The following is a 15,394-nucleotide window of genomic DNA, read 5'->3' as shown; positions in this document are numbered from 1 at the left end:
AAAGGTAGATAAGATCATAAAATGAAGATAGAGTTGGAATTTAAGAGGACAAATTGGGCAGATATTCATTTATAGGAAGAGGAATTAGGGAATGGAAATAATCAAGAGAAATATTCAATAAATGTCCAAGTTCTTTAAAATCATTTAAGAAAAGACTAGATAAACAATTGATAGTGAATCTGCCACCTGGTAACAGTCCTAAATGCAGATCAATGATGATTAATTGATTGATTGATTGATTGATTGATTGTAAAAAAAGAAAAATACTGAGAAATACTATCATAGCAGCTCAGTAGTCAAGGAACTTCTGCTTAAAACATTTGTAGGAATACATCAATATAAACTACATGCCTTACTAACTGAACACATGAACATGAAAATGGTTGGGTTACATTACAATAATCAGGGGGTGGAAGTAGAGGAGATGATAGCAGACTTGGTTTGTAATATTTCCATGAAACGGAATGTAAGTAGAAGAGACCACAGACTTACCAGCAAATGGAGCATTACAGAGGTACATGGTAGTACTGCATATTCACAGAGGTTTGAAGACACAACAGTCTATAGAGTAAAGTATTTTCTGCAATATATTGTAAGTTCTCTTTATTACAGAAGGATGCTAGGCCAGGAACCTCCATCCTTGCAGATGGAAATCATGCACCTAGTCAGTTCAAAATACATTATTCTGTAATACAGATGTATGTTTGTACAGTGTCTGCTTTCTTTATTACAGGAGGGTACTCGACCAGGACCTTGGGTAAAGTTGATTATCCCTGCAGATGGAGGTTATGTGCCTGGCCAGTTACATTCAAAATCCTACACACTGACTGGTTTAGACAGTTCCTCCACATATGAAGTAACATTACTCTCCAGAAATGTATTTGGATGGAGTAGACCCTCATCAGTGTTGCGGTTTTCGACAGCAGGAGAAGGTATTTAAATGAGATTATTCATTGTCTGTACGGCTTGGATAGAGAGAAAAGCTGGCGAGATATTACAGTGAAATATCTCATTGTTGATATTTGCTTATGTTTTAGTCTGTGGGATCCTAAATGCTGAATAAGGTTTATGTAATAAGTAGAGAAACATATTTGTAGGAAGAGTAATGTTTGTGAGTGGAAGAGCTAACAGTTCTGAGATACAGTACTGGTTCTCAAAGTGGTTGGTACCAGACCCCTGGGATCAGGGAGAGAAACTCAGGGGTCGCTCACACTATTTTGAGCTGCTGGTGGGGGGGGGGCAGTGGAGATCTATTCTACCAAGTCCTACTGAGTAAATCGAAATATCCTTCTCACGTTGAGTTTTTGCTGCTGATTGTGCTCACATATGCTGAGAACTACTCAGACATGAATCTACATCCACAGCTAACTTGATGGACTACTTTACTTTTAAAAGAAAAGTTAATTGCTAGTTGGGTTTGCAAAGTTAATTGCTAGTTGGGTTTGCAGGTTTGTGTTTAATACACATTCCATATAATCAGAAACCTCACAGACTTTTAAAGTCTGTTCCAAGCTCTTTTAACAGGTACCAGTAAGTTCTAACATAGCCATAGAAAGAAATGTCGACAGTATAATGCTGAGTATCCAAAATGTAGATTTATACCAGTGCCTACAAACCAGTAACTACTATTTTTTATTTATTTTAACAATTTGCTTTATGTCGCACCAACACAGATAGGTCTTATGGCGATGATGGAATAGGAAAGGCCTAGGAGTGGGAAGGAAGCAGCTATGGTCTTAATTAAGGTACAGCCCCAGTATTTGCTTGGTGTGAAAATGGGAAACCATGGAAAACCATCTTCAGGGCTATGACAGTGGGGTTCGAACCCACTATCTCCTAGATGCAAGTTCATAGATGTATGACCCTAACTGCACAGCCAACTCGCCCGGTCAGCTACTATTGTGAATAGGTATATGAAAGAGCCTTCTTCTCTCATGAGGCTATGAAGTCTTCCACCAATGTAAATGCAGCACCAACCAGTCTGACTGATGTATAGCAGTATCCGTCTTCCTAAAAACATCGTGTCATAACATCCAGAGTGCATAGAACACTAATTTGAGAACTGGAGCTAAGTTAATGACGTTTTCAGTTAAAAGACAGTTATCAAGTACGGTCACTTAAACGATGCCAAGTTCAAAGGTCTACACCGTACATGAGATAGCTGAGACCATAGATGTTGTTGTTGATGATGATGATGATGATGATGATGATGATGATGGTGATTATTATTATTATTATTCATTTAATTACGATGATTTGAAAATCGAAAAGGATTACTTAGCTGTTGTTGCTGTTTTTTACCTTCTCTAGTTTCTTTATTACACTGCTTAATAATGTTCCCTATGATTTGCCTAGCTTTGCTACGAATTATTTTCCATTTTCTGCAAACGGTTGACATAACAAAGGCTGAAAATCTATCCAGCATGTCATAAAAAGCTTTGAACCCTCAAAGGAAGTTCTTTGGGGAAAAAACACAAGAGTAATAAAACAAATTAATAAGGGTGCAAATACAAACTGATTAATACCAATGGTGAAAATGAAATAGGAAAATCACATATTTACTTCCAGCATAAAACAAATGTAGCTATTACTTTTAATAAGTTCAAACGGTTGCAAAGACACAAAGAACAAAGAAATATGAAGTTAAGTCCAGTGCTGCTGTATGTCATTTATGTAGTAAAAAATTGCAGCCACTTTTGAATCTAAGCATTTTCTTCAACCCTTCTCACTGATACAGATTCAAAAGTTCAGTACTCTGAGAAACCTAATTCTTCCAAACACCAAACAAATGGTTCCTGTTGTAATAGTGTCATAAATAAATCTGCCAACATCATATTAGAATGGCAATATTGTACATTTATAACTTCCTTCTTATGCAGATCCCATAAGAGATGATAACAGACATCGATAGTTCGAGCTTCAGAAACACTTGATTCAATCAACTGAATGCAACCCTGGTTATCTTCAAACAAGTTGATTGGCTCAACAGTCTGTATACTGAAATCTTTGATTATCTGCTTGAGCCTCAACTCCCGACTAGCTAGAGATGCTGCAACGTACTCTGTTTCTGTTGATGGCATTTCAACAGAAATTTGCTTGTGACTAGACCAAGCAATTTTCCCCTTTCCAAGCAAGAATACGTACCCACTTGTCAATTTTTGGTTCATCTTGTCACTAGCCCAGTCAGCATCCACGTAACATTTCAACTCTAAATTTCCATGAGAAGATAAATGCAGTTTCTTATCGAATATTGCAGTCTAAGTCTTTCATATTAAAATAATTTAGTAGTTTTCAACTAACCCTTGCCGTTAATTCTAGAGATCTAGCAGCTACCAGCAAGTCGACCACATATGATAAAATATACGTAACAGAACCATCATCTTCTCTTTGGGAATATAGATATCGATTAACCTTACCTTGTTGCAATCTTAGCTTCAATAAAACATCTTGAACCTTTTTATTCCACACATATGCCGATTGTTTCAATCCGTGAGACTTTTTCACAATTTTAATGCTTTGTTTTCCTGACCCACTTCTTCAAAACCTTGTGGCTGCTCCATACATAAATCATCTGTTAATTTGCCATTTAAGTCTGCAGATTTGACTTCCAAATGTTGAACATGGAGACATTTTTGTGCAGCTACAACAAACAAAACTCTGACAGTCACATGTTTAACAAATGGTGCAAATATTTCATTGAAATCTTCTCCAAATTTTTGCAAAAATCCTTGAGTTACCAAACGGGCCTTATATGTGTGGTCATTTCCAACATCAACTCGTTTTGCTTTGAAAACCTATTTGCAGGAAATCACTTTCTTTCCAGATGGAAAATCTGCCAATCCTCATACTTTATGTTCCTCTGGAATACGTATTTCCTCTTCAGCAGCAGTCAACTATAACTTTCGCTCATGGGGCACCTCGTTGGTCAATCTTGTTGGTGTCACTCCTTCAGTTCTTCGTTTTGATAATCATCTTTGGGATTCCTCTTCAATTTCCATTGTACTGTCAAATTCCTTTTCGTCTATTTCTTCACAAGAATCTTGTGCATTATTATTAGGTGAACACATTTCAATAGTAATGCTCTTCATCACTGAGTTGGTCTTTGAGATGACATTGGCTTTTCCCCACTGGTGTTGTACTGCTAACAAGATTCGTGTGACTGGTGTCAGCTTCAATTATTTTCACAGACCAGCTGACCTAAAACTTGGCTGTCTTAGGGTCAAAAATCCTATATTCTTTGTACAGTCATCATACCCAATAAGAACATTATCTGCTGCTTCAATCATCTCATTTCTTGCATTTCTGCTTGGGAATCAAAGAATAAATCTTTGATCCAAAAACTTGACTCCCGTGAATATCTCAACTAGGGTTTTATTGATACTCTGACTTGCTGACTGACTGTGTAAGTATGCTGCTGTTAATACAGCTTCTCCCAGTAACAGTTGTCCAATCCAGCATCTAATAGCATACATTTCGCATATTCAGTTAGCGACCCGTTTTTTCTCTGCGATGCCATTCTGATGAGGAATATAGGGGACAGTAAGCTGATGTTGTATGCCCTCAGTCTGCAGAAAAATCTTGAGTTCTTGACAAATGTATTCCTTGCCGATGTCCATGTGAATGGAAATTGCTCTTTTTCCCAAATCTGACTGACATTTTGTGCAATATATTCACGTATGACACCTGCAACTTTATCCTTTGATTTGACTAATCTCACTACAGTAAATCTCGAGTTGTTGTCGATTAGAGTCAGAAAATATCTGTTGCCACTAGGTGTTGTCGTTTGCATAGGCCCATAAAGATCTGAATGGGTAAGTCTCATCGGTTCTGTTTTCCTTGGCATAGCATCTGAAAACTTTGTTCAAGCTAGCTTTCTTTTAATACAATTATTGCATATTACCTTGTCCGAACATGAAGATACTCTAATCCCTCTAGCCAATTGTTCATTATTTAAATGCTTAACAACAGCCAGATCCTTGTGCCCCAGTTGATGAATCCATAGGTGCAGACGTCCTTCTTCTCTTGCCGTGTTAGCTACCAGCCTTGGAGTCACAGTTTGAAGTTGGAATAAATTACCATTCCTTCTTGCCTCAGCAATGATCTGCTGTCCCTTGCAGATTCCACAAGAATTCTTCTCAGAAATTACATGATGACCTGTTATCCGCTTGATGGAAATCAAATAATTTTCCATTTGTAGAATATACAGAACGTTCTGCAGACTTATCTCTTGGATTTTTCCTTGTACTAGTTTACAATACAGTGGTCCCTCTCACTCCAATTGCCTGTACTGATGAAACATCAACAAGGTAAAGAGCATACTTTCATCACGTATACGTGAGAAAAATTGTTGGTTGCTAATCATATGACTTGTTGCACTGGACCTCAGGTTGGGTGTTATTTTTCTAATCTTGTATCTTGAATGACATATAACTCTGCTTACTTTCTAGCTCAACCAGTGATTTGGCAAATTGACTTTATTTGTTGGTTTTTCTTGAACCAATGACAATCCATCTTTAAATAAAGTACCAGGTTTTTGGCAAAAATTACATATTTGGGTTCTCTTTATATTTTTTATTTAATTTTTATGATAATGAGATTGTAGTCAATACAGTCAGACTGAGTGGCTCAGACAGTTGAGGCGATGGCCTTCTGATCCCAACTTGGCTGGTTCGGTTCTGGCTCTGTCCGGTGGTATTTGAAGGTGCTCAGCCTTGTGACAATAGATTTACTGGCACATAAAAGAACTCCTGTGGGACAAAATTCCACCAACTCAGCGTCTCCGAAAAACCATGAAAGTAGTTAGTGGGACGTAAAGCAAATAACATTATTACTGTAGCCAATATGGGCCAATTATAAATGCACCAATATGGTTAAGATAATAAATCCTGTAGATCTGTTAAAATGAGGGCACAGGAAAAGTCACTTGTTTCATTCTCATAGTCTATTTTGATTTTAGACTTCTGCATGTACTCCTTGACACCAGTTGATGAGCTATTTGACTGGGAGAGATGTTAGCCTGGTTTTTCTGTTGGATGGTTCATTGTTTAATCTCTTCAGCAGTCTCCAGGCTCTCGGGCTGTTTTGAGACATGACAAATTCCGATACTGTTTGTGCCCATCTCTTTCGTTTTCCTTCTGCGAGGGCAGTCGTAAGTTTACAACCTAGTTGAACAGTTTCGTTCCCAAGTGGATTACTATTGAAGGAACAAATGTACTCACAATATAAACTTTTTGTCTCTGAAGTGAGACCTGCAATGTACATTGTTTTACAACCTTGGCAAATGCACTGGTGTGAGCATTTCTGGACAGTAGCCACGAACTGTTCATAATTTTTTGGAGAGGCCTCTAACTCAAGAACTGATTCATCCAATATTGCCATAAATCTGTCCCACTTAGCTTTCCGGAAGTTACATCTTCGATTGGAATAGTAACAGTAAGTTATTTGTTAAATAGACCACCTATTCAATACAAAGTCCAGTCTAGGATGATTTACATAGATCTGTTAACTAATAGTGGTACATGTTTCGCCTTGTATGAAGGCATCATCAGCTATTGTCTTAACCTTAGATTGAAAATAAGCATCTAATTAACATGTAATAATGAAATTAATTTTAAAAATCTTGAAGAGATTTGAAGTAAAATATCATTAAAAATAACAATGATGGTTTAAAAATATACAATGTGATGAGTTACAATGGTGGAAGTATTAACAAAATTAACATTAGAAGGCTGTTATAATACGTACAATGGATAAAACATCAGACTGTTATACAACTAGTAGTAAGATTGCTTTAAAAGTAAAGTTGAATGTCCGGCGGTTACAATTAGACGATGGCAAAAAATCGTATATATTCAAAATAAAGAAGAGAGAATAAAAGTCGAAAGTTGGTCGAGAGATCCGAAATTAATCATAATCAGGAAGATAAAAGACGAAAGTCAGAGGCATATGGTGAAGTTGTAGAACACATTGAAGATATAAAGTTGTAGAATTGAAGTTGAAGAACAGTTTTAAATTGAATCTCTATGGACCATCTCAATTTGAAGCAATGCTCAAATGTTGCAAAAATGTGAGTTTGTTGATATTCTAGTTGAAAAGGCATATAACAGAGTAATCATTTGACGATGACGAAGATAACTTGTAACGTTATGAGTTGCAAATACTTTAACTCATAACGTTACAAGTTATCTTCGTCATCGTCAAATGATTGCAAATACTTTAACTCATAACGTTACAAGTTATCTTCGTCATCGTCAAATGATTCCTCTGTTATATGCCTTTTCAACTAGAATATCAACAAACTCATATTTTTGCAACATTTGAGCATTGCTTCAAATTGAGATGGTCCATAGAGATTCAATTTAAAACTGTTCTTCAACTTCTATTCTACAACTTCATATCTTCAATGTGTTCTACAACTTCACCATATGCCTCTGACTTTCGCCTTTTATCTTCCTGATTATGATTAATTTCGGATCTCTCGACCAACCTTCGACTTTTATTCTCTCTTCGTTATTTTGAATATATATATTTTTCGCCATCGTCTAATTGTAACCGCCGGACAGTCAACTTTATTTTTATAGAAATCGTACTACTTGTTGTATAACAGTCTGATGTTTTATCCATTGTACTTATTATAGCAGCCTTCTAAAGTTAATTTTGTTAATACTTCCACCATTGTAACTCATCACATTGTATATTTTTAAACCATCATTATTATTTTTAATGTTATTTTACTTCAAATCTCTTCAAGATTTTTAAAATTAATTTCATTATTACATGTTAATTAGATGCTTATTTTCAATCTAAGGTTAAGACAATGGCTGATGATGCCTTCATACAAGGTGAAACATGTACCACTATTAGTTAACAGATCTATGTAAATCATCCTAGACTGGACTTTGCATTGATTAGGTGGTCTATTTAACAAATAACTTACTGTTATTATTCCAATCAAATATCATCAATACGGACCAAAAATGATATTTATTACATGTAAAGTTATATCTTCTCTGAAATGGCAGCACTGAGGGTGTATTACAGTGAAAACTTGGCACATAATAGGTCTATGTTGTGTGTTGGGAATAGGGTTTGCTATGTTCTTAACACACTGCCCAGCAATTGACTCACTAGCAAAAATTAAATCAGGGTTGTAAACACGTTGCCATCTTCCACTGTTGAAGGATGGAGGCAGTTTCGGGTCATGCACAAGGTAAAACGCATTTGAGTCAGCCATTTGATGTCTGTCTGTCTGTTAGGTCATCAGCCCAGAGGCTGGTTGGATCCTCAAATAGCACCACCAAAGGCTATGCAGTTATAGGGAAACCACAAAAACCAATGGCAGTACCAAAATGAGGCGTACTAGGCAAGATGAGGAGTGAGGTAGTTTGCCATTGCTTTCCTCACTGGGCCAGACAGTGCTATTGTAGCACAACTAACCCTATGAGCAACGCCTTTCATGACACTCAGACACACTGGTTGTGCTCTGAATGTCATTAATCAGCACTACCCATACCCCAGCAGCTTCCATATTGTCACAGCCATGGATGAGACTGGGACTTCGGTGGAAGCTACACTTTGCTCTAAAACACCATGGTGCATGATGTTTGCTAATGATACTGTTTTATGTAGCACCAATTGGACAGAATTGGAAGAGAGGCTGGAAAGCTTGAGAAAATCCTTGGAAGACAGACACTTAAAAATTAATAGAAAGAAAACCAAATACCTGTGCCTCAGAGGTGAAGGATGGATGGTACATGCTTTAAAACAGTGGATAGTTTCAAGTATTTAAGATCTTTTGTGTCTAAGGATGGCAACCTAAACACAGAGATTAACCACATAGTGCAGTCTGCCTGGATGAACTGGAAAAGAATGTCTGGCATCCTGTGTGACAAAAGACTTGACATAAGGGTTAAAGGAAAAGCCTACAAGACAGCAGTGAGGCCAGCCATGTTATATGGTGCACAGACTTGGGCAACCGCAAAGGCACGATGTAATAAATTAGATGTTGCAGAGATGAAGATGCTAACATGGATGAGTGGTGTCATTAGAATGGACCGCATCAAAAATGAGAAAATAAGAGGAACAGTTAGTGTGACAGAAGTATCCAAGAAAGCAAGTTGCTTTACGTTGCACTGACACAGATAAGGTCTTATGGCGATGATGGGACAGAAAGGGGCTAGGAGTGGGAAGGAAGTAGCCATGGTCTTAATTAAGGTATAGCCCCAGCATTTGCCTGGTGTGAAAATGGGAAACCACGGAAAACCATGTTCAGGGCTGCCGACAGTGGGGTTCGAACCCACTATCTCCCAAATGTTGGACACTGGCCGCACTTAAGCGAATGCAGCTATTGAGCTCCATATATCCAAAAAAGTACAGGAGAGAAGACTGCATTATGGTATGGGCACATTATGCAAGGGGATGAAAGCTATGTAGGGAGGAGAGTGATGGATAAGACTGTGGATGGGACTAGAAATAGGGGGAGACCAAGAAGGAGGTAGACAGACAATGTATGAGAAGATCTGAAGGAGAAGAAATTAGGGGAAGATGATGTATGGGACAGGATAAAGTGGAAAAGACTTGTCAGAAACATCAACCCCGCTTGAAGCAGGATAAGGTGAAGAAGAAGATTTGATATGACAAGACTAGTACCTGTTCTCAATTATTTGAATCCCAAGTCAATGTACTTCTGTCATTTCAAAAAATAATCACTCGACATATTAATTTGTAACAACTTGAACTTTTCTGCTAAGGGCAGAATTTACTACAGTTCCATTTTTTAAAAACATGGTGTTGATATCTCTGTTAAAAATACCACAAAAAAACAAAGTACAATGCTTCATGAGACCCTTAATACCATTTAAGCATATGAGAGCTGAATATTGATATCTTCAATGGTTTAGAAGTTACTTCAGTGTAACATCTTAGGTAAATAACTCCATAATCTATAACAGTCTGGAAAATAAGGAAATAAAAATGGTTGTCAAATTTAAATATTTAGGAGAAATAATAACACAAAACTTCAAAGAAAAGCAGAAGTGGCATAGTAGAATAAATAAAATGACCAGTGTACAATATTCACCAAGAATACATACAATAAAAAAGTCTTTCAATAGCCACAAAATTAACACACTATAAAATAACATATGCAAGTGAAATAATTCTCAAAACAACTAACACTGCACAAACAGACAGATTAGTCAATATTGAAAGAAGAAGAATCAGAATGTGCATAAACAAAAAAACTATCAAGAAAATTGACACTGGAGACTAGCTTCTAATGAAACAATCTACAAGGAAATGGAACCTGTAATGAGCACAATCAGGAAGAAACAAATCTCATTCTTTGGACATTTACTCAGGACATCTCAGGATCATCAGAAGAATTATTGGAAAATTATGGGACAGTAAGGGCAACATTTGATGGATTACAGAAATCAAATGCCTTTACTGGCAAGATGTAGTTTTCACAGTGCACTATGTCTTCAGGTATGGGCTAGAAAAAATCTGTTACTTTCATTGACCTGTCTCAGTCTCATCCTTGGCTTTGACAATATGAAAGTGACCGAGGTATGAGCGATGCTAGTAATACCATTCCTTATGCAGCCAGTCCCTGTTATGAATGGTGTGAAAATATCACTCATAGGGTCAGTTGGTGCAGGCATTTCAATGGGCTTGGCAGACTGATATGTAATAGCAACTTCTGGCCCAGTGAGGAAAGCAACGGAAAACTACCTCACTCCTCATTTCCCTAGTATGCCTCTTCAGTGACACCTAGGCTATCTGAAACAGCTGTAGGCGGAGCTGTGGAGGATCAAACCAGCCTTCGGGCTGAATACCCAACATACATACACAGAGATCAAGGAAGATATGAGGGAACTACAAATTACAAAAGAAGATTTAAAAAACAACCTGACAAAACCAAGAAACTCACAGGCAAATAAACCAGACTACAAATGGAGATCAACAGATGGACAATGGGACGGGTGATTTCAGATGAAGAAAGAAAGTTAAGATCTGAAAGAGTAAAGAAGTATCGGGCTGACAGAAAACTGAAAAACCGTTCTATGAAATTGACTGAAGTGGTCCAATGAAGGACATAAAGTGTAAGTGAATAAATTTGGAAAAATTAAGCTATATGATGGTGAAAGAATTATTGACATCAGTTGAGTGATTCCCAAGATTAGCCCTCACATAGAAACAAATTCACAAACATTCTCTCTTTATAATATTAATGTAGATTTGTATATATTACAATATATGCTAACCAGAGTTTGGAAGTAATTGAGTAAAAGTAATTGGATTACTTGTAACAATATTTTTCTTAGTAATTACAAAAGTAATCTTTACTTGTAATTTACTTCTTGAAATAAAACTGTAATCGTTACTTTCTACTAATTGATGTACATCGCACGGAAGCAGGAACAGGGAAAAGTAAATGATGATGATGATGACTATTTCAGTTCTACTACAGCAGAACCAGTTCTGGATAAGGTACTTTCTTACCTCACCAGTACTTACAAAAATATTGTATTTATACTAACAATGTTTTTAACATTAAACACAGGCATTCCTTCAAGTGCCCCTGTAAGGCATCTATTTCAGTAAATGCAAAGAAGTCTAGGCTTAGCAATGAAAATTCCCAGAACCAATTACTTTTTTTTTTTGCTAGGGGCTTTACGTCGCACCGACACAGATAGGTCTTATGGCGATTGATGGGATAGGAAAGGCCTAGGAGTTGGAAGGAAGAGGCCGTGGCCTTAATTAAGGTACAGCCCCAGCATTTTCCTGGTGTGAAAATGGGAAACCACGGAAAACCAGCTTCAGGGCTGCCAATAGTGGGATTCGAACCTACTATCTCCCGGATGCAAGCTCACAGCCGCGCGCCTCTACGCGCACGGCCAACTCGCCCGGTCAATTACTTTATTCGAAAAGTAAATAACAAATGATTTGATATGGTAAAAGTCATAACTACAATAAAAATTATGGGGAAAGATCATTTCACAAGCTCCAAGCTATCGTGTTTAGTTTCACCTGCTGACAATACTTACTTATTGTCCCTATACTAAAAAAAAAACACAAAATGAAGTACTTTTTCTTGCAAACTTTTGTATTATTCCAGTCCGATGTGAAAAACATTTTAGTGATTTAAATAATGTCTGGGAGACCCGATATGGCACTTGAAGAAGAAGAACAAGAAGAAGAAGTAATAGTGTTCATTAAAGTAATTGCAATTTTACTGATTATTTGTTGGAAGCAACTGAAATGTGGATTTGGAGGAAAATGATGAGGACATCCTGGACTGAAAAAAAAAAGACAAATCAAGATAATCAAGATGTCCTTAAGGAAATCATTGAACAGTGGAGACTGATAAAGGATATAGAAAGAAGGAAGATAAAACTTGTGGGTCATATCCTGAGACATGACGACTTCTTAGTAAATGCCTTTGAAGGAAAAGTACTACAAAAGAAAGGAAGAGGAAGACCAAAGAAGACATACTTTGAGGATGTGAAAAACTTGATGGGAGGTAAAAACTATAAGGAAGTGAAGAAAACAGCAGGACTGGGAGGAGAATGGTTGCAGCCTTTAGTGAATGAATGAATGACTTGTTGAGAAAGTAATCTGTAATTGTAATTGAGTAAAATATTTCTCAGGTAACTGTAATTCAGCCCAATTACTTTTCTCTTGTACTCTTCCCACTACTGATGCTAACACTGAATTACCTTTATTCACTGTTGTGTGAACTGAAAGTTGCCAGTCAGCATGACATGATCAAAAAGGAATGGATAATCTTCACTATTCCTATTTATTTGTGATGTGAGAAAGGCAAGCTTTATACAAGCATGTATGGGCTTATGGTTTACTTGCAATTAAGTAAAATATATTCTCTTTTCTTTACAGGTGTTGAAGACAATGAACTTGTGGTTGAAGTAGAGACCCATGAAGAAAATAAACTCTTACCAGGTATGTAGACTGTCTAAAATTATTTTGTAAAAATAATATTTTTTTTAAAAAGTCAACACATTTATTTCTGTGTTTCAGCTGAAGTAGCAGCCATCTTGAGAGATCAAAACTGTGCATCAATGTCTCATACTAATATTATTGGAATCCTCCTGATACTGATAATGCTACTTGCTACACACTGAACATCGGGTGCAAAGTTCTACAAAAGTACGAAAACTAGAAAGTGTGAAATAATGATCACCTCAAGATGACAGGTAGAGCGCTCGGTGAAAAGTTCCTTACTTTTCAAGAAGCCTTCCATTTCATACCGCACCAATTTTCAGGAAATATATTAAATCACCAATGACAGTGTGAACTATTGTTCTAGGAAAAACTATGATGGTTTATGTGTGTGAAAATGATTTAAGAAACCTTTTAAGAAATAAAAAAAAATTCAAAATTACAGCAAATTGAATTTGAAGGATCTGAATAAATTTTGAGAGTGCAAGGTGCCTAATTCAGCTTCAACATACATTTGACAAGATGAATACAGTAAAATTATGTCCAGTGTACATTTCGATATATACTGTACATAACTTCAGAGGTGTTCAAGGCACAGGACAAATCTTGTTTGAGAAATAGATAGGAACCGGTCAATCAAGAGTTTGTAATATCCTGGACATTACTAATAAAATTTTGACTAAAACTTTATATTTTAAGATTTTTCTCACCTATGAAGACATCAATAATATGTCATATCCTTTTAACTACAGCTTTGTTAATAAAAATGTAAATGTGATATTACTACACTCTGCATATAATTCTAAGAAATTTCTGCATATAATTCTAAGAAATTTCAGTGAAAGCACCAAACAAAATAATAATAATAATAATAATAATAATAATAATAATAATGTATGTCTACCCCTTAGTCCCTTTCTTGGTAAGGAGTCAGGGATGAGGTGAGATGAATTTATGTGGCATGTTTTTACGGCTGGGTGCCAACCTCGCTGGAGGAGTTAATGAAGATGAAATGAATGGTAGTGAATGAAAATGGGTAAGGAGTTTAAAATAGCCAGCTGTAGCCTATGGATAGGAATTGTCCCAGCATTGCCTCGAAGTGGAAATGGGAAACCATGGGAAACAATTTACAGAACTGCCGATGATAGAGGTTCAAAACGTGTTACTCAAATGCAGAGCCATTACCACTCATGGCCACTCTGCTCAGTAATAATAATAATTGAAAAAGTCATGACCAGTCCACCAAAATTTTGCCGACTGCTAGCTCACTGAGCATTCACTGGTTTCTCCTCAGGCTCAAAGCCTGAGAGCAGTGACCAGCTGGAGAGACAAGCATTAAGTCAGAGGACAGACTAGCAAGATTCTTTTTTGTTGGGGGGGGAGGGGAGAGGGAAATTAAATCTCAACAGCAAAAAAGGAGTTGTGCTAGATAAACAAAATTCGGGAGGTGTGTTTGCACATCTGAAAGATGACGCCTGTACAAATTTCTGCACTAGTCAACAAAAGAGTGGTGCTAGTAGTGCTACTGTGACCTTGAAAAGTAAATTTGCTTTAAATATGCGCTGTGAGCATTAGTCATCATCTGGTGTTGACATGAGGTAGGTGCGAGTCAAACATGGCTTTAAAGAAATTTAATATTACCACATTCTACATATTATTCTAAGAAATTTCAATGAAAGCACTGAAGTATAACAAAATAATAATAATAATAATAATAATAATAATAATAATAATAATAATAATAATAATAATAATGGACGTCTACTCCTTAATCCCTTTCTTGATATGGGATCAGGGACGAGGTGAGATGAATTTGTGTGGCATGTTTTTTTAGCAGGATCAGCAGTTTACTGAGTTTGAACAAGGCTGTGTGATAGGGCTACAAGAAGGTGGGTGCTCTTTCTGCGATATTACAAAAAGACTTGGCAGGGATGTATCCATAGTGCATCTGTGTTGGTAACAGTGATGAGGGGCAAGGCACTGTCTCAAGAAGACCAGGGTTTGGCTGCATATAGACCACCACAGAGAGGTAAGACCACAGCGTTTGCCGCATGGATCATACTGCACCTGTAGCAGCCATTAGGGCTTCAGTTGGCACCAGTGACACAGCAAACTGTAACAAAGCAACTACTTGAGGGACACTTCCGAGCCAGACATCCTGCAGCGTTCATGCCACTACTTCAGCTAGATGTCTTGGAATCTGATGCTTGTTGTTTTAAGGGGCCTAACATCGAAGGTTATCGGCCCTGTCTTGGAATCAAACTGTCTGCAGCATCAAAACACCAGCAGTTATAGCTTAGGGAGTGATTTCCTTTGACAGCAGCAGCACACTCATAGTTATCAGTGGCGACTGGTGGTTTCAAAGTTCAGTGGTGCACAATTTTTACCAGTGATATAATTTGATTACAGGCTAATTTTCAAATCCAGATACATC

General features: G+C 37.0%; 1 protein-coding gene across 2 annotated transcripts in view; it reads left to right on the top strand.

The window, feature by feature from the left end:
- Window positions 1-13,640, top strand: part of LOC136876932 (neurotrimin) — a 135,296-nt gene extending 121,656 nt beyond the window's left edge. For both annotated transcript variants that reach the window (XM_067150694.2, XM_067150695.2), the window contains exons 9-11: window positions 734-932; window positions 12,898-12,960; window positions 13,039-13,640. In XM_067150694.2, coding sequence (XP_067006795.2) covers window positions 734-932; window positions 12,898-12,960; window positions 13,039-13,142 — 366 coding nt within the window. In that variant the 3' untranslated portion in view covers window positions 13,143-13,640. The remainder of the gene's footprint in view (window positions 1-733; window positions 933-12,897; window positions 12,961-13,038) is intronic.
- Window positions 13,641-15,394: the final 1,754 nt, after the last annotated feature.

Source organism: Anabrus simplex, chromosome 7 (genome assembly GCF_040414725.1).
Source record: "Anabrus simplex isolate iqAnaSimp1 chromosome 7, ASM4041472v1, whole genome shotgun sequence".
Taxonomy (NCBI): Eukaryota; Metazoa; Arthropoda; class Insecta; order Orthoptera; family Tettigoniidae; genus Anabrus; species Anabrus simplex.
This window is presented reverse-complemented; position numbering and strand designations above follow the sequence as displayed.